The sequence below is a fragment of the Apteryx mantelli genome, chromosome 16 (genome assembly GCF_036417845.1).
Source record: "Apteryx mantelli isolate bAptMan1 chromosome 16, bAptMan1.hap1, whole genome shotgun sequence".
NCBI classification, from domain to species: Eukaryota; Metazoa; Chordata; class Aves; order Apterygiformes; family Apterygidae; genus Apteryx; species Apteryx mantelli.
Genome location: NC_089993.1, coordinates 21,034,424 through 21,054,657, shown reverse-complemented (window position 1 = coordinate 21,054,657; position 20,234 = coordinate 21,034,424). Strand labels below are relative to the sequence as shown.

The window sequence follows — 20,234 nt, the reverse complement described above, 5'->3', positions numbered from 1 at the left end:
TGCACGAGCAAGATCCAGCTCCAACAGGGCAGCGGGGAAACCTAGCTCTGACCAGGTCAGCGGCAGGACGGGGAGCCGATATGCGGAGCCCTTCGCGCCACTGACACGGAACGGATCTCCGCGACAAAGCTCCGTGCAGCTTATGGGCGTCATTATCTCATCGTCTCCGGAAAGCGCGAGCTGAGAAGCAACAGCTTTAACGGACCCCAAGCCTCATCCGCGACTTGAGCAGCTCCTCCGCTCCCCAGACTCAGATATTCACATCTCTTAATACGACAGACTCAAAATAATCTGCACTGGGAAGCGTTTCTATTATGGAAGCAAAAAAATGTGCAACGCCTTGATGACATTTTAATTTGCTACAATTTCCCACTTTATTCAGCAGTCTTTTCCCTCTAATAAGATACTTGATCAAAGCCCAGAACAGAACACAGACTGCGACTATACGTTTGCTCTTGTCCAACATTAGCCAAATTACGCCCTGTCACACTCCATCACTTCTGCCTTCCGCATCAGGCGACGCGTATAAATACACCCACCGCGTCGCTCCCGCCCAGCAGCCGCTTGACGCCGCACCTCAGCCAGGCCCCGCGCCTCGGCCGGCGCGCGCACGGCATCCCACGGGCTGCGATCCGGCCGCGTTTGCAAGGCTCTTTCCTCTTGTTCTCTTCCGAGCAAACCGCATGTTAATACCGACTCCCGGGGCCCTTCCCGTTACGCTGCTGCCCCCAAAGCTAACGAGACCAGACCCACGGACACGGACGGGACAGCGCTGACCTGCTCCAGGGAATCCTCTCCTTGTGTTTAAGGCAAAACAAGGGGCTACAACAAGCCCTGAGACCAGGGGAGAACAACGGCAAGTATCGGGAGATTGGCTGGGCGTAAAGGGCCAGGTTCGCTAAGCCGTTGGGGTAAAAACCGCCCAAGTCACTTAAGCATCTTTAAGTGACTTTCAAAGGGAATTAAGAGCTTAATCTGCTTTGGCAACTTTGCAAGTCTTATAAAACACTTCTGGGTACCGAAACACTTTGTTTACCAGGCCCAAAGAATCACTTTTATTTCATCAAGCAGTTCAAGCCAGATCAATCCAACCCACACTACCTACTTAGCATGACGAAGCCGCAAGTGCGAGTTTGCTGTGGTTTATATGGTGGGTGAGAGAAACAGGGATCTCATTTTGCCATTAAAGGAGAAGCAAACCGAACGGAGCCGTTCCCGACTAGAGCGCAGCGGAGCGATCGCTCCTCAGCTGCCGACATTTCCGTCACCTCCTGATACTCTCGAGCTGCTTAGCACCACGAATTTAACTTTTCCAGGCTCTCAAAACTTCAGCTGGAAAATTCCATGCAACTTGCAGCTGTCTTTCTCAAAGTGAAAAAAATTCCAACTAACGTATTAGCAAAAGACTGGCATTGATGTAGGGAAGCGCTAGAGAGATTTATCTCCTGCAACTCTCCTTGAATCGCTTTCCACGGGGCTGAGTAGATGGAGGGTGGGAGGGTTTGGGGCTCAGGTCAGCGGCTTTCGAGGACGCTGTGAACTGAGAAGGGCAGGGAGCAACGACTGATGCTAATTTGGCACAGCAGGGACTGCTGCAAGAAGGCTTTATCATGCTTTAAAATAATGCACTTAGCAAGCAGAGCTGCTAACACAATTCGCCATTTCTAGCCAGTTGCTTGTGGTTTAATACACCTGCAAGAAGACACGTTTTCCCGTCACATGCATCCATTCCCTAAGCCTGGTCTTTGCAAAGCTGCAGAGAAGTACTTTAAACTCCAACCAGGCTAAATGCACAGAAATGCTGGACATTCAAAGGCATTTCTACTTCTGCTCAAATTCATCTTGTCTAATTAGGCATTGAGCCAAAGCCTGCTGCCTACCGCGACGCCATGCAGGAGGCCTCGCACAGCTGCGCTCCGCGCTCTCGGAGCGGGGACCAGCCAAGGAGAACGCCACTGTTTTATGAAACCACGCAGAGCTGATGCAAACCGAGCCCGATCCAGAGCCCACCGGGGGCATCCGATGCATATTTTGTGGCTTTTGAGATATCTGGGATGTCGGCTACCGAATTCGATCCCCCGCCTCCTCTACCCAAAGCTCCGCAGGAACGCTCCCGCAACGGCAGCGAGGGCGGACGCAGGTGCGCTCTCCCGTCTCCCACCCTACTGCTTTACGTCTCATCCCAGTTCTTCAGAGCTGAGAATGGGTTAAAACATTGAAGTTCAGCTTTTTCTTGAATTATTATCATAATTTTTACAATCTTAAGTGTCTGGCAGGCCGGGCTGTAGGCAGGACCTCACTGAGCCAGGGGCTGCAAAAGGGCAAAATGGGAAGAGAGTCCCGGCTTGAAGGAAACTCGGCACGACACCGGGACTTCTTGCTCTCTGCAAAACACCCGTCCCTTCTCTACGCCTTACCAAGTTCTGTGGTTAAAACCACACCTTGAAGCAGTGAGTTTCACAGTGGGAGTTTGCGTTAAGCTTAAAAATATTTTCTTTCATTGGTCTTCATTTTGTGAGATCAAGTTTGTGGGTATTCACAACGCTGATGGCAGCAGCCAGCATCGCAGCTGCTGCCTTAAAACCGAGACCGCCTCGGTGCTGCGAGCAAGGGACGCTCTTCAGTCTGGGGCAGATCAAGGTCATCTTTAGAAAGGGGGTTCAAATAGATGCAATTTTTTGGGTCACTGGTTAAACGAACAAGTCATTTTAAGCTGAACACCGCATTCTGTTTAACCAAAGAGCTGTGTTTTCCGTTGGGAGGAGAAGGTTGGCTCTACCAAGAAAAGGATTCACAGGAACACGGAGGAAAAAAGGAAAACATGCTGCCTAAAAGCATTTTGTAGGTGCGTGTCAAATGCTCAAAGCTGATGCAAACCACACAAGCGTTCAGTGCGGTAAGGAGCTCCTCGCTCGCCGTGCCGTGCCGGCGGTGCCACCTGCAGGCGCTCGCCCGGCTCGCGACGCCCGCTGCAGCAAAGCGCGCTGCAACCCCGGGCAGCAAGGAGGGGAGACCCGTCCCCGGCGCTGGGGAGGGCTCCCAGGCACGGGAAAGGGCTCCCGGGAAGGGGAAACCCTATCCACAAACCGGACAAGATCCATCCTTAAATTAGCTTCTTATCGCACTGCTCAGACCCGGGTCAAGGGGGGACCCGGACCGCCTTGCTCTGCAGAAACCTCGTCCCGCTTCCCTGCTCATCTCCACACTCATCCGGGCTTTGACAGTGCTCCCCTTCCTTCCCGCAGGCTGTCTCCATCCCTAAGGGATTAGCACCCAGTGGTGCCGGACGGACAGGGAGGGCCGCCGGGATTTTCCCCTGCAATCCCAGAGATGGGACATGCCCAGCCCAAGCCACGCTCCGGGCTCCAGGCGCTGCCGGCACAAGTCGCCGCCACTTCCCAGGCTGCTCCGCACTCGGTGCTGCCCTCGCCTCGCCAGCATCCCCGGGCAGCCCGTCCCCGGTGCGGGGATGGTGCCATGAGAGCTGCTCCCCAGCAGCAGAGCCAGGATCAAACCTTCGGAGTCGGCTCACGGGGATGTGCTGACATCTAGCGTCCGGCTTTCCGCGCGTTCCCGCGCCTGAACCACCGTGTTCCCAGGCCTCGGGCGTTGGAGCGGGCTCCTGGCTGGGGCTGCGCGCTCGGAGCACGCAGCAAATGAGCAAAGGGCATTTTCCAGCAAAGATTCGTTGCAAGTGAGAACTTCCTTCATTGCAAGTGAGAACTTCCAGCCAGGGCAACTCAGTTCTGCCTGTGCCCGTGCCGGTGCTCTGGTTCCCCAGAGAAGCCGCGCTCTTGCTGTTCCCATGGAGGAAACCGGTGGCCTTTTTGGCACACCCAGGCAGTGGCACAGACCCTTGTCACCAGCCCAACGCCCTGCGCTTGGCCGCAGCTGCAAAGCAGCTGCCTCCAGGCACAGGCATCGTCCCAGAGGGGCCGTGACTTTCCCAGAGCCGGGTTTGCCCCCGGCCGCGGGCGCAGGGCAGCCCAGAACTGAAACCCTCACGCCAGCTTTTTGCATGGACCTCAGCCAGGGCGTTTCAGGGCAGAGGCTGCTCGCCATCCCAGACCGCCCCTCCGTCCTGCTTTGCGCTACCTCTAAAACCAGCCCTGGCCGTACCCAAAGGGCCACTTTTCCAGGATCTGGCCTCTCCCAGCCAAAAACACGACAACACAAACCCACCAGTTATTTGGGGGCTGCGCCTCCGCGAGGCACCCGGTTGCTGGGGGAATGGAAATCTCTGCCGAGCTGCTGGAGGCGAGCCAGAGCGAGCAGCGGCAGCGGGAAGCGCCGTGCCCGCCCCGCGGTCGGCACGGCAAACGGCTTGCTTCGCCCCCCAAACGCCGGGCGGCCGAGCTCGCTTCGGGTCTGAGCGGGCGTTTCTGCCTCCCCTCCAAACTGTGAAACGGGAAGAGCCCCCCAAGCCCGCAGCTGCCGGCAGGGGCGGGGGGACGTCCGGCGCTCGCAACCTCCACGATAAGCGCACCAAGCTCTCCGCTCTCGAAACGCTCCCACTCCTTCATTAGCTATGCAGCAGAACTGGAGAGCACAGTACTTTTCCCTGCCGTTCTGGAAGAGCCAACAGATGACATGTTTTCACCAACACCTCCATAAAGGGCCAGAAATAAAACAGTCTTTCAAACGCAGCTGAAGGAAGAAAAGAAAATCCAGCTGCACAGAAAGAGGCTACGGGAGTTTCTCCCCCTGCCGTCGCAGCAATGCGGATGATGCTGGTGCCAAGACGCCTTCTGCGGTGGGGGGACTGGGGCTTTGCATGCCCATCCGCCCTAGCCTTGCACTGCGATGGCAGATTAGATACCAGCCCTGCCTCCTCCACCCAATGATAGGTACCTGGAAAGCAACACTCGTGTCAAAGAAAATGCTGTGCGTTTCACCAAAAATCTCCATTAAGAAAAATAACACATACTCTTTTCAAATTGTCACTGATATTTCCAATAACTTGATATTCTTCTTGAAGACGTTTCCGGCAGTGCTGTAGGCTGAAAGAGATGCTGCACTTACGTAATCTGGCCTTCTGCACGGCACGGTCAGACCACACCAGCCAGCAATTTTGGGCTGCCTCTTTCTGAAGCCATGGAAAAAATTTCCTTAGGCACAGCTGAAAAACCTGACTTTTATTTCTGCCAGCAATCCCCATTTCAGCATGCATCCACTGCATTTCGTTGTGCCTTTGCTGGCGAGGCTGCGAACCCCCTGCCTTCGGACGCGCTTCCCCTTGCAGAGGTTTCTGAACTAGGACTAAATAAACAGGTGGGATTCAGTGCGTCTTGCCGTAAAACACATTTTTCCTCACCTCACCTCATTCCTGCAGCCATTATCTCTTTCCAATTAATATCTATCTTCCACACGCCCATGGTCACGCACACACTGCTCCTTCAGAGTATTCCTGATGACATAAACCCCTGCGTGATGCAGCGGTGCAGGCACAAAGCGCGGCACTTCTCTGCACTCACCCAGCACACTCCAAACACACCCAAACGTCCTCTTCTGCAAGGCTGAAGTCACTTGTGGCTCTCCCGGGCTCTTCTCAGGCATGGCCAAAATGCACGGCAGCTGCTGCGAGCTAAGGACCAACGCTCCACTCTGTCCCCCATCATCCCGGACAGACCGGGCTCGGGCCACGCACCACTAAAACCATGTGCAAGCAGAGAAGGGGCAGGTGGGGCTGGCCAGGGAGGGCTAAAGCCCCCTGCTTTGGGATCACACACTTTACAGCCGTCCTTCCAGATCCCCTCTGCCAACCCTGTGCTCCCCAAGCGAGAGCGATTTGGACCAGAGCGGCGAGACCTCCACTGCCCGACAGCCCAAACGCCCGCTGCCTTGGGAATAAAACACTCGTTAGAGGGTCAACGAGCAGGCAGGACGGCTCGGAGCTAACCTCACCCAGTTAAAGCCAACCCACCGGACACGGTGGTGTATCCGCATCTCCTGCCATGAGCTGAGCCACCGCACAGGATGCCGGAGACCAGACTTCTCCGGGAAGAGCCAGGCAGGGCTACGCGGAAGGATTCGGTCCTCGCTGTCGAAGTCCTCAGGGCGACACGCGCAGGGGCCCGCTCAGGAGCAAGGCCGACCTTTTAAGCGTGGGCAGGTAGGTGGTATTTTGAGCCCCACAGTCTTGACTCATCCTGTGGGTAAACTTTCACAGCTGCGCAGCCCCCCCGTAGAGACCGTACCCACGCCGAGCTGCCCAGGTACCCCTAAGAGCTCCACGAGCAGGAACAGCAGCCACAGATCTCCTGCCCAGCTCAGCACCGGGCTCAGGCTTCGTGAGAAAAACCCCATGTGTTCGGCAAGCTGCATCCCCCCCCCCCGCCGGAGAGGATCCCTTCCCCTTCGCACAGGCGGCCGCTCATCAGCACGACGAGACATCTGCCACCAGCCCTGGCCCAAGAGGTCCAAGCTTCAACCTGATCTCTCCACACAGAGGACACGAGTGGCTTTGCAAGAATACAGCTTACGCTTTAAGAGATGCTTATGGGTCGGGGGGGGGGGGGAGGCGACACTTCCTGGGAACCCAAAATTTGGGTGGCAAAAGCCTTTTGAGAAGGTGCAACCCTCTCCCCTGCCACAAAGTGAGAACGGACAAGTTCTCAAGGTAAGAGGACAGGAAACAGGCATCTGGGACAAGGGCTTTTTCCCCAGAGACGGCATTCAGGATACCGGGACATTTATGGCTTATCGGGAGCCTCTGCTGATCGAGGTGTCTAATCGTCTGACTGCAAACCCTCCTTTCATCCCCCCCCGAACTTCTTGCGGGCAGGCGCCACGAGAGGGCACTGGCACTCCGCGTTTCTCCTGGCGATGCCCAAGCACGGGGAAGGTTTGGTTTCTCCTGCTCGGCATTCATCAGACGCGATCAGTCTGATCGCCCCCGGCGTGTGCATCAGCAAGAGGCAGCCAGCAGCCGCCCAGCTCGGCTCGCGGCGCTCTGCGCATCACCGCTGCGGATGCTTCTGGGGCCCCACGCGCCGCACGAGCTGCCCGCTAGGGCCCTGAGAAATAACGAGCAAATCCAGCGAGCGACAGCTATCCTCACCCGTCAGCGTAGCAGGGGGGGCTGACACCCACCGTTCCCGCTCTGGAAATAGGAAATACGCATCACAGTGACGGCCCCGGCCCCAAACAGCCTCAGCCCCAAGCGTTGCAGGGGATGACGGTACCCACCTCAGACGCTGGGGAAGGCCTTGGGCTCCCATTTCGTTAAATCAGTGGAAGAAGACTGCAAAGCTAAAGCAGTCAGATAAAAGGACTCTCCTAAGCTCAGACCAAGACCCGTATGGGTCCAGCTACCACTGGAGGCATAGAAAGACCAACAGGAAACAAGCGTTCACGCTCGCACGGACAGCGCAGAACAAACATTATTCTTTTTCACGCAGCACGGTTAAACTGAAAAGCTTTCTGCCTTCCCTTCCTGGGATGCTCCAGATACTGAAATTTTACATGATTCAACAAGCGATTAGAAAAATTTGCGATTGAAAAAAATCTAGGAAGGGCTAATTAACACAGATATTGCTGTGGCTCTAGAACGCCCTGAGCCACTGATTGCCGGAGACGAGAAGCGTGGTCTGGAGAAGGCTCGGAGCGTTGTCCTGCCTCACCGGGCACCGCTCTTGTCCCCAGCCAGGCAGCGGGTGCCGGATGAGCCGGGCCTCCGGCATGACCCGTCTCTGCTGTCCCTATGGGCACACACAGCAACTAGAAGACCCCTCGCGTAGTGTTTGTACTTCAGTCACACACACCTACCTACAACGGTTAGAACATCTTTTTCGATGTCAGCCCTGATGAATATCCGGCCCCGACGCTCGGTGTGGTCCGTTCCACATAAACTCGGGACGTTCATCACGCAGCGCTTGTGCACGTTCATCATACAGGCTGCAGGGGTGGAGGAAAAGAAAGATTCGCTCAGCACCTTCTAGCGTTTCCATCACTGCTCACACAGATGCTCGGAGCGGACTGGGAGGAGGAATTCGGCCTCCTTTCAATGGAGCACATCTGCGGGGGATTCTGGGGTAAACATATAGCAAACGGACCTTCAAACCCAGCTGGAGGCCTGGGGCTCCTGCAGAGCCCTGCACAGACACAGGGACCTACCGCTACCAGCACTTTGGTTGCAGGATCTTGCCTAAAGAGATGACTAGCCCTTTGTCTAATTACTCAGAATTTTAATGACTGATCAGACTTCTCTTCCATAACGCCCATGGCGCAACGCTAGGAGTTCAGCGGGATTCACCAGGGCCTACGAAGGGGTACCAACCCCCCCCCCACACCATGTTTTTACCTTTAGATATATTTTAAACGAATTCGTTTCTTCTTGGTAACATTTTAAAGGTGCTAATGAATACACTGTTCCCATAACAGTCAGGAAGCTTCTATATTTATGAGGAAGTCAGCACATGGTGAGCACCAGCGTATGCTGTTCCCCACAGACGGCGTAAGCATGTAAGCAGACGCTGTATATTCGCAGTCAGTTTAAATAGGAATGCACTAGATGAATTTGGAAAATAACTTCTCTCTCCATCTCCTCCTCTTCCTTCACCCACCCCTGTATAATAATTCCCCCCACCCCCCGCTACTCCTGTGCCCGAGGTCAGGCTTCCGCAGACCGAAGCGCTTTCTAGAAAGGCTGGGGCGCTCGCAGAAGACGGCAGGCACCCGCGCGGCCACAGGGTGTCAGTCGGAGCCGGAGCTGCGGGTGAAGCTGCGCTGGGGGAGGCAGGCAGGATCCCAACTGCTCCCCATCCCTGCCCCGGAGGGGTCGCTGGGGGCTTCCCCACCGGAGCAGGGACGTGCCTGCTCGTGCACGGTCCCCGGGGCACCAGGGAGCCTCGCAGCGTGGCGCGCGCCAACGGCCGGCCAGCAGCCAAAGGGAAGAAGCTTTCAGCACATCCCAGGTGGGCTGGGAGCCTCTGCCCAGGCTCTCCACGGTGCCGGAGCCTCCCTCCAGGCTCTGGCTCCAGCAAGCGTGCCAAGCCGCCAGCCACTCGCTCTGCTTCCTTTACTGCAACAACGGCCACCGATTACAACACTTACTGTCGCATTTCATCCCCTGGTGGATGAGCCCGTACAGTAACGACCCGCAGTGGTCACAGAAGGTGGGACTGGAATACGTGTGGATTTTAAATTTGTGTTTGCTCCGGGGATCCTAAGGGAAAAATAAAAGATAATATAGATTATAAACTTGCATCAAATATTGGCAGGTAACCAACATCCTTTGCATTTCACGTGCCAGCTGGCTTTGGAGGTACGGTTAATGGACTTCAGTCAACTGCCACCGACTGCTGTGGACCTTATCCAACAGCCACCAAGATCCGGTTTTATTGCTCTATGGATTGCTACAAGAATAAGAGAGGAATGCATTGGTTTGTTTGGAGATTTATTTTTTCCAACTTGGTCTTAGCATAGAAAACACCAGGTAAAATTGGTATGTAAAAAACCAACATAAGGCCTGGACACTACTCAAGTTCCACGTCAACCCAGTGGGGTAAGACAGGAAAAAATACCCATGATTTCCATACCCAATAAACATCTTTGTGCTCTGATGCCAACCACTTCGCAGCCTGCTCCTAGGGAAACAAGCTGCTTAAGGTACACTTCTAATATTAGGAGCTTTCTTAAAACCAACTGCAGACTTTACTGCAATCGCACAGTATGCAGTACGCTGGGAGAGCCCTGTTTCTTCTGGACACCATCTGCGGTTGTGTACAGACAGCACTGCAAACAGAGCTCTTAACTTCTAAGAAGAATCCATGGAAATTAAAGCCAAATCAGTTCAAATGAGAAACATGACAGTTTCTCAGAAGGGGGGTAGATTAACTATTGGAACAACCTACCGAGGCAGACCAAGGATTTGGTATTTCTTAATAAATTCCAGGGAAGACAAAACAATTCTGGAAGCCCTGACCAAGCCTCAGTTGCCCTGCAACTCTAAGACCCCTCTAGGCCGGTACTATGCAGGAGGCAGGACTGACCAATATGACTCCTTCTGGACTCGCAACGGTGAAGGAAGCGTCCATCCGAGTTACTGCGGTTACCGCAGGGAGCCGCGGCAGCGAACGCGGAGCCCTGGCAGCAGCGTGCTGCTTTCCGCCCTGCCCTGCGAAGGGAGAAGCCCCCCGGGAGGCCGGAGATGCCGACGCGAGCCAGGAGCCGCGCTGGGCAGAGCAAGCTTCAGCGTGGACGGAGAGCCCGAAGCAAGGAGGCTGGCAGACAGCAGGGCGCAGCCCCACGTCCCCCGGCGTTCGGCACGCTCGCGGGCGGCACACGCCGGCGGGTACGTGCTCGGGAGGCTCTGCCTGCCTGATCGCAGCCCTGCCGCGGATCCCGGGGAGCACCGCGCGGGACTGCCCAAACGCTGCCATCCCAACGGAGGGGACGCCCGCCCCAGCCGCTGCGGCAGACCGCGCTCCTGCGCCCGGGCAAGGCGAGGCGTCCGGGGGGGATGCTCCCTGGAGGCGCAGCGCTCCCAGCACGTCTGGAGAGAGCAGAGGGACGCAAACGGTCACGGGACACGGGCAGAAACCTAGAGGCCAGGGCCGAAGCAGGAGGGAACGTGTTGCGGCATCCCCCATGCAACGGCTTGGCTGGCAGGCGGCTTCACAAGCCACGAGCGGTTCCAGAGCCGCACGCTTGGGCTGAGCCAGGGATGCACCTGGGTCCAACCCTCTGGCACCAGGTACTCGGACACAGAGACAAAGAGCAACCTCAAAAGCCCAACAGACCTCGCTGGCTAATGTTCCTCAGGAATCCCAAATCTAATTCCGTGTCAGACCTCGCTGGTAGCAGCAATTGCATCCTAGCTGTGCCATGTCAACAGAAGGAGGACCAGAAAAGGCACCAAGGAGCAAGGGGAACCTCTCAGGAGGAGTGGAGTCAGGCCATTGCTAGCTGATGGACACCTCCGGGCTCTGCAGGCAGCAGCTCCCGTCGAACACACCACCTCTCTCTGTGCCGTTCTCTGCAGCCCCATGCAAAGCTCAAGACCAGCCCTTCGCCACCAGGAGCTGCGGCACCGCTCCGCGTGCAAACCCCCGGAGCTTGCTGCCACGGGCCCGGCCAGCCCAGGCTCTCACGTCGGATGGATTTCCAAGTGCCCCATCGCTGCCCACCCCCAGCCAGCCTGTGGTTAGGCACCTCCTGGCCCAGCTACTCTTAATGCAAGGGTGAGGGACAGGAGGAGGGTCACAGCTTTCCACACAGCACGTCCAGAGACACTTTCTCTGCTTCACTGCACCCTCCACGCCTCCTGACCCTCCACTGGCCAATCTGCTGAATTTGCTGGAAATAATTTCTCTGTCTCCCTCCAGGGAAGATAGATGGATGCAGCTGCCAAGTCCCAGTCCAAATATCATCAGTTGTTTTCTGACCTTCCCTCTTATTCCCAGGGACTCCTCGCTTAAACCAGAACTTGAAGCATACTCTGGCACCTGATCTTACACTATCACTTCTCATACCTTGGTGAAGCTCAGCAGCAACTGCTCTGTTTCCATTTTCTGGTGGGCAACCCTGTCTCCCTTCTCCTTCCTCCAGTCCCACTGCTCTTCTGTCATTGTAGCAAGAAGAAAAATCAGTGACACTGCTCCAGAGGTCAACAAAAACAGCAAAGGGGTGTAACATCTGGCTTAGTTTCTATAGCACCCTAAAAACCTACTTGTTATGAGCTTGGGCTACCGGTGGTGGCCTCCCAACCTCCAGACGCTCAGCTGGCTTTCGGTCCAATTCCCCTCAGCCTAGAGCTCACCAGACATGCAGTGAGGGGCCGTGATTTTGAAATCTCATGTAAAACCAGGGTCCTGAACTAGATCAAGCTTGTTCATGAGAGCTGTTGAGGGCTCTGAAGAACACCAACCCACTCATGTGCGCACATGACAATGTATTTAGGACTCCAGGTTCAGGTTCTTGCTCCTGAAAGCTTCATTTGCCCTCTTGTGCATTCCTTGTTGCTTTGCAAAGCACTCACCTGAGCAGACCAGGAAGCCAGGAGAGCAAGCACCACACCAGCAAACCACCAGCCGGGATATTCAGAGGGTGGGACTTCTCATGCTGGCATCCATTTCTGACAAGCACTCGTGTCCTTGCTCAGACAGGACACGTTCTTTCACAGTGCTTTTAAAAACCAGGATTCCCCCACCCCCTGCCATTCACTGGGGCTTTGTGCTTTGCTGCTGGCTGGGCAGTTGAGAGCAGCAACGTCCACACCGCTGCCGCAGCATCATCCTCCCGACTCGGCCTGCGCTGCCCGCAGGGGTCCTTGGCTTTCAAAGCAGCAATTCCTGGTTGCTCCGAGCCGGCACAGCCTGATGACCTCCCCGCCTTTCCTCCTTGTTGCTCTGCCGTAAGGAGGGCCCTTGAAGACAAGTTGCTCTCGGCAAGCCTCGCTTTTAACTTGAGCAGGGTTCAAGTTCCAAAAATCTCTCTCCTGAGATTCTGGAAGCAGGACTGAAGCAAGGGCTGAAGCCAATGCCAAGTATCTGCTGGCTTAGTTTCATCTCGGGTTAATTGTTTAAAGGTTAGGGATGAGGCATAGCTCCTGGCTCAGCCATTTGAGCTGACTAGCTTTTTAATGGTCTGGAAAGGCGCCCAGGCATTAGGAAAGACACCTTTTCAGGGCACTGTAAGCTAAATAAATAAAGAGTGGAGTCAGAACACAGCTAGGCTTAGCTGCCTTCCCCTTAAATTATTTTTCCCACCATTACCGCATTAAAGCTTTCAGTTAATCACGTTAACATGCTATGCGTTCTTTCACAACACTCCATCTCGCAAGATGCCTCCTTCTAGCAGCGCATTTGTCAGCTGGATAATGAGAAGCCTGAGAGGATGAGGGTTAACAATTAACCTGTCTTCTGGAAACCTCAGCTACCAAAAAGACAGTTCATTAAGTAATACCGTACTTTTGAAAGCCTTTTGCATTCCACAGAGACATGAGAGAGCAGAGAAAAGTTAAACGTGGATTTTAGGCTGCGAGAGGGAGGTGGAGGGAAATTTGCCCCACTATGAAAACTTCAGAAAATGAAAGCTCGAGGAGCTGGTCTCGCCGGCACGCTCTTCGCACTGGGGCTTCAGAGCCTGCGTCTTGCCCCAGCTCAGTCACTGCCAGAGCTGCCCGCAGAGCCAGCGGTGGGATGAGAGAGGGGCCGGTTAGTGCACGAGCCCCGGCCGGGAGCTGCGGCCACCACGCAGACTGCAGAGGCTGCAGCCCAGCGGGAGTTATGAGCTGGACACCGTACGGCGTGCAAGGAGCCGGCGAGCGTGACTCTGCGGGCAGCTTAACCCCGAGCACCGCTGATCAAAACACGAAAGGACGCCGCACTGATAAACCCACGCACCTCGTGAAGAGGCTTACAGGTTTGGCCAAGCCCTTGCAGAGGAAATGCTGTAAGCCGTCAAAAAGTCACCCTATTTGATTTTCTAATCTGAACTCTGTTTGCACAGCAGCTCAGGACTAGCTCCCTAATCAGCTTTGGCCTGTACAACAAGGAGCCCTTTAATTGGCACGAACCAACTACACGCACCTCCGTATCTCCTGGGACCGACTCTGACAGCCAAATGCATCAGGGCACGGGGCAGCGCTTACGAGTCCAAATGTCAAAATCAGCCACGGAAGGCATGCAAACGCCTCCACCCCTCAGATCGATCTGTTCTCTGCGTACGTGTCGGCGCGCTCCACGACAGCGCGGCTCCCGCTCCTCCCTGCTCGCATCCCGACGCAGGAAGCCGTGCAGACAGGCTCGGCACCGGAGCAGACGCTGGCAGGGGTCACGTTTCGGAAGACTTTCCAGGGAGACGATGCTGGGGACGCTACACGGGAAGCGTTATAGCAGCAAGACACAATTGCTAATTAAAGGGTTATTTGCACCCCCAGAGCATTAAAAGCCTCGTTCATCCGTTCACAGCACGTGCCAAGCCTAGGGACTGTCGTTAGGGCCCCTTTATTTAGGGAAGCCGCGTTGAGCTAGTACCGCATCACATAACCCGGAGAAGCGATGCCAGGCTGGTGCGCCCGGGCGGCTCGAGGCTCTCCGACGCTCCGTGCTGGAATGAGGAATGAGGATGCTGGGGAACATGTGCCGGAATGGCTCAGAGCATCTCCCAGGGACAAGGCGCCCGGGAAAATAAGGAGCCTCCTCTTGGCAGCATCCTGGGAGGATGTAGGCCCGCGGTCAGCCAGCTGGACACCGAAACACGCAGCGCATGCGTCCTGCGGAGCCGGGGCACGGCGCGGGCCGGGGGGACCCTCGCGGACGCGGATGCAGGGGGGCGGCGCAGCGTCTCCCTGCGCCGGACCTGGGGGAACCCTCCGGCCACCTGCGAGCAGCCCGGGCCGGTTGCTGTACCTCTGTCCTAGGCTTAATCCTTTAAATGAGCTTAAAGCAACGAAAACTGACATTGCTGGGAGCTGTGCAGAGGGAAGCAGCGCGGGGAGCGAGGAGGGTCCGAGGGTCCAGCGCCCCGCGAGCCGCCGCTCCGGAGCACCGCAGCTGCCTGGAGCCACCACGCCGGGCACCTCCCCGGCAAGGAGGGATTCTCCGCTCCGAGGAGGCACCATCCGTCCCTGGGGCAGTCCAGGCCTCGGAGGGTCGGTTTTGGAGAGACCTGGCACCCAGGGGCGGCCGAGGGCTAGAGCAACACAGACGAGCCGGAGCCCAGAGCTGTGCGAGGGTGACGGAGGAGCCCAGGCTTGGTGACGGCGCGGCTGCTTCTTTCAATACAAGGGAGCAGGAGGGACCTGTCTCATCTTGACTGTTGCTTTAGAAGATGCCAGAAACTCTGGAAATTCTGGATTTCATTTCTGAACAAGGCTGAAGTCTTTGTGCAAAGAGGCTATTTTGGTACTGCAGAGACAGTTAGAGATGACTAGATCACTGCTTATGCAGATGCTGAGAGACGTAAAACAAGAATGGTTAAAAAGAAGTTTGCCAAGAAAAGCAAATCTGCTCTTTCCTCCATCCTACCAGAGCAGAATGGTCTCCTAAAGAACAGAGCAGAAAAAGCTGTCTTTGGAGCAGACCTGAAAACCGCCATTAAGAGCGTTTTACTGCACTGAGAGGCTCAGACCTTTATGAACGGAGCTGCTGCATCTGTCACCGCGGGTGGAGGGATGCGCGCACGTCCTGAGGATGTGAGCTGAAATGAGTGACTCAAAGCGTTAGCCAGGGAGCAAGGGGAGCAAGTGCTGACCTCGAACTGGTCCCCTGCAAGTCCCCGCCGGTCGGAGGAGGCTGGCATTCGCGTCCGAACGCGACAGCGGGTGTCCAGGTCTGACGCGGGCTATTGCAATATTGCACCTCCGATTTGCGGAGCAAGCCTTGCAGCTTTCCACCAGACCCGCACGCGTTGCCTTCCACTCTCACCTCAGCTTGCCCCGGCCTCTCGCGGCGCGCGGGGCGACATGCACGACGATGCCGCGTGCGCCCTCGGCTCCGGGGGCCGAGCGCTCAGGCCTGCTCCACGAGGAATGCAAGAAATTTGATTCAGAAGCGAGCAATGGACTCACGGCCTTCAAGGTACTTTGGGTGCAGCCCAGCCGGACCCGCGTCTATGCTGGGGCTCAGCCCCTTTCTCCAGGGCCGCAGCACCACTGCGCCTGCTGAACGCCCGCATCGATGCAGCGCCGCTTTCCGCAGCCCTCGGACAGCCGTGCCGATACAGGAGCCTCTGCTCACCGATCGCTTGCGGCACGGCAGCATCGATTAGACCGGCAGTTCCCTCGCAGCTCCTAGCAGCCAGATGCCCGTTCGCTCCCTCCGTCCAGAGGATGCTACAGCAGACTCGTCGGACAGCAATGAGTAAAGGCAGGAGAGCAGCGGCACGGCGTCCCGCTCCGCCTGCGTCCCGTGCAAAGTCTGCGTCCCCGTGTCCTAGCCAGGCTTGGAAATGCTGCGCTGGACGCGGCTTGCGTTTTTATCTGCTTCTGCAGCAAACGCAGCTTTGCTTGGCGAAGAGAAGACGCAGATCGAGAAACGGCTTTGCCTTGCGAAAGGAGAAGGCGAGAGGCGGAGCGGGAGGACCAGACCTTCCTCAGGCCTCGCAGTCTAAACGAGGAAACGTTTTTAAAACGTGCCCAGCTCACTCGGGTACTTATTTAAAATAAGCACTGATGTTTCTTCGGTTTCCTTATGCTGGTAAAACAGTGTGGGCCCCCGCTCCCATCGCTTCCTCCCACACCACCGCAGCATTTGTCCTTGGCCAAAGCCATCCTTCATCCCTTGGGGCAAGCGGGCAGGCCCGAACTACACGGAGGGTCGAGGCTATTTTCATCTTTCGGACTTTCAAGATTTGCTGGACTCTACAGAGCAGCCACAGAAGTTTGCATCAAAATTATGCATCCATACTTTCCCTATCCCGTGGCAGGGAAAGCCTTAAATTATCTCTTTTGAAGAAGAATTAATACAGTTCACGTGAAGAGACTATTTTAAAGCAAATTTCATAGCACTTTAAGCAACATAATAGCAAAGCAAGTGCAGTCAGCTGTCATTATCTTGTACCTAATGAAATGCATCCAACGGACTTGCAAAAAAATCAAACCGCTTGCATCTTGCTCTCACGTTTCCTCTGGGGAAAATCCCTCGTGGTAGGCAGCGACGTGGCCGCACTGCTTCCTCCATCTATCCGGTGCCGGGAGCAGGCACCAAGCGCATCAGCGTGCAAGGGCGCATCGCTGAACGGCCTACGGACGTGGTTTGCTTTTGCTCACAACTCTTCAAATCCTAACATTCACCAGCAAAATTCACCCGACGGTATCGGGGGGTCACCTGCAAAACCAGCTGCTCCGGGGCACGAAAAGCTCTGCCGAGGTCGGCTCACTTGCCCCACAGTGCCCGCAGCCGGTGCCGCAAGCCGAACGCAGCCTGCCACCGGCAGCTGCTTCCCTGCCCCGAGTCCCAAGCTTGTGGTGCATTTGCAGTGCAGGAGAACAGCGTGATCCTTCCACATTTTTTTTTAAAGATAGACGGAAAGATTCACTCGCTCTTCCCCTCTTAGCTACGTTTCCCGTTTCAAGGACGCTTCCTGCTGTCCTAAACCCTTTCCCTTAAGCAACTCTCCAAGTTAATAAAAAAGCGGTGCCATAATCCAACGCAAAGGTCGCACATTCACCGCGACGCTGCCCGATCTCAGACGAGGCTCCCGGCCCGCAGACGGGCACCGCAGCCGCGACGTACCGCAGCCGCCGGGTACCGCCTGGGGGTGCCTTCGGCGGGAAACAGCTCCAAGAACTAGCAAGGAAACTAAGGAACGATTGAGCAAGAGTAACGCGGCTTTGCTTCAAAGGTGAGAGCAATCATAAATCATGCCTAGCATTAACGGATTCCACTGAAAGAAAGTTAGACAGTGCAGAGGACTACACAGCTCCTGTTGATGGCAAGGTTTGGGGCACAGGCATCGCGGCACCTCTTCCATCCGTATCCTGACTCCTTGGAAACCTGCTTCACTGCGCCACATTTTAAGAACGTTTTAACACTGTTATACCAATAAATGACATCAAAAATCCGCTGTTTAGTGTACGGCAGCTGGATACAACCTGAAGCAGGAGCGAGGCCAACGGTGCAGCGGCGGGTGGACGCGAGGTGCCACCCACGTGCAGAAGGCTGGACGGAGAAGGGCGAGCGGCGCGCGAGCGCGGTTAGCAGCACACAGCAGCCACCGCGCGCGTGGGCACAGGCCTCGCGGCCGCGATGCCACAACACCGCCCGCGCTGCTCGGTATCAAACACGCGGCCGCAGATAAAGCCCGCCCTCGACAGCTCTCCCTGACAGCTTCCAGCAAGCTAATATATTTTTATTGACAAGGGATCTCATCCGCTAGTCACACTGCTACAACAGCAGGGAGATGACAGTTATTCTCTTCTTGCTTCTGCCAACACCGAATAAAATAATACACTTCACCTCGGAACAGCAGAGGAGAGGAACTCGGCGCTTTCCCTGAACGGCGTTAGCATCTCAGCGTTGGCTAGAAGTGTTTATTGCATTTCACATGCCTTGAGAGCCTGAAGTCACTTTATTATTGTGCAAACTTTTTGCAAGAAACGGGTTTGCACAGCCGCCTTTGTGCACGCTCCAATAACCGACTTTGTGCGGCAGGGTGCACGGAGACCTTCCTGGCCGCCCCTCGCCGCGCGGGACGCTCGGCTTTCCACCTTCCCCGCCAACGACGGGCGCGCACACGCAGTGCCACCCGCCCTCTTGCCTCCGGGCTGCCAGGCTTCAGGCTCCCCGGCTTCCCCTCCGCTCACCGGGCTCCTGAGCTACTGGCCGGGTGCAGACCCAGCCCAGCTCTCCAACCCGCTCATCTAACCAGAGGCGAGAGAGGATGCAAACTTAACAGACCTAACGTGATATCAAGACACAGAGATGGATAGATAAGTCTCTTGCACACACTCACAGAGAGGAGGAGAAAGAGGGAAAGCAATTACAGGGCTTAAGAGATGTGCGAACCCGACAGGTGAAAGAAATTAGCTCCGGAGGAGCTGGGGAAGCCACCTTGCAGCAGAAGGGGCTGGGAGGCAGCAGCAACCACGTACATCTTCATCCCGCCGGAGCGGCCGGCTGTCCCTACTGGCACAGCGCGCGGTGGGAGTTAGCACGGGCACTAGCACAAGAGGCAGATGGCGAGCAACGAGACCTGGAGAAGTTAATTAGCAAGACGAGAGCAAGCAGCAAGTGTCAGCAAGGCACTGAAGCCCTGCGCGTGCAACCAGGCATTTGGCATCCCGGAGGTATACGGCTGCCGTGGGAGATCGGGGCTCCTGGTCTCTAAGGCAGGACCTAGATAACAGGGTGCTTAACTGAGCCTTCAGGAGGGCCCTGGTTTGACCGGCGCAGCTAGAGAGAAAGTGAAGCGAGCTGTGAACCAGACCTCTGCCCAGCACACGTGCAGATGCTGCCGATACCCCCCCAACGCTCTACCGTGCAAAGCAACTAGAGTCACTTCTTGCCAAGAGAGACCCGGAAAAGCAGAAACTTGCAGAAGCTGCTAATTTTCAGAAAGTACAAACGGTGCATTTATTTGCTCTGCTTCTGAAATCACACCGTGAGCTGTTACCACCCCACGCTTGCCCAAACGCTCTAGAGAACAAACCAGACTACGTTGCCACCTTTCATCTCGGAACATGCGCTCTTGTCTGCTAGTAGCTCCACAGGGCTCTGTTAGGACTCTGAGGACAGTAAGGCATTCGACCAAGCTGTCGAGACTTCTTCTGCAGTGCCTCCTCCGCGGCACAAGCCGTAGGGTTTGCTGGAGCGGAGCTATCCTCGTCGCATGCTGCCACGAGCGTCCATCTGGGACTGGTGACCCCATGCAGAAACGGGCAGGCGCATGCAGGAGAGGGAGTATGTACCGACTTGCTGCAAAGACAGCTTTTGACTCTGAAAATACTTGTATGTTCCATAGCTCTAACACATTCTCTATGAAATTTCTCTTTTGTTCTAAAAGAGAATGACATCGACGCAATATTTTCTTCAGTACAAACACACAATTCTAGAGCTTTTCAAGAAAGGAGGCGTTCAAGACAAAGAAAATGGTTCTGCCTCCAGCAAGCAGAGAGCATGGAAATACCAAAGGCGGCATGGTGATAGCATTACTGCCCTACAGCAAGCCCTTCCTAAAGCCGCAAATGCTGGAAAAAATTAAATGCAAAATGAAAATGAAGCTACACCAGCCTGTTACCTTCCTGGAGCCACTCAGGTGTTTATTGATACATCTTGATTAGCTGACCTTTAACAGGATAATGCAAAGAAGGTCATTTTAATGATTATTTTGCCTACAATTTAAATAATTATGCATTCTACTAATAGCTCCGACTATAATTAGGTTTGCCAACTGCATTACATTATACATGCCTGATTTCAGTTCCTGAAGACCTTGCTATATTTCAGAAAACTTCAGCTTGAATGGTCATGTTAACTCTGCCTCTTGCAAACAGGAGAGCTCAGGAGCATCAGAGCTCATAATAAACATTAGAATAGTTTAATATTGGAAAATGGTCTGTTTTGGCTGGCCATGCTCTCCAGAACAGCTCACCGGTTTTGACTTTGGGGGTGAACAGGAGAGAACACGACTCAGTAAGCATAACCAGAACCAGCAGCATTTGTTTTTGCCCCAAAACATCTGCCCTGATGTGCGTGGCTATCCCACTCAAGGGTTACAGAAGAATTGCTCCCAATTTCTCCTAACATCTGCTACCTGCAGAGCGTTTATCCCACCAAACTCAGTGTGCT

General features: G+C 55.4%; 1 protein-coding gene across 1 annotated transcript in view; it reads right to left on the bottom strand.

Annotated features, from left to right (window-relative positions):
- The window catches only part of PRKCB (protein kinase C beta), a 137,553-nt gene that overhangs the window by 51,666 nt on the left and 65,653 nt on the right, over positions 1-20,234 (bottom strand). The window contains exons 4-5 of the mRNA XM_067306271.1: positions 9,055-9,166; positions 7,768-7,896 (exon numbers count right to left, since the gene is read on the bottom strand). Of these exons, the coding sequence (XP_067162372.1) occupies positions 7,768-7,896; positions 9,055-9,166 (241 nt within the window). The remainder of the gene's footprint in view (positions 1-7,767; positions 7,897-9,054; positions 9,167-20,234) is intronic.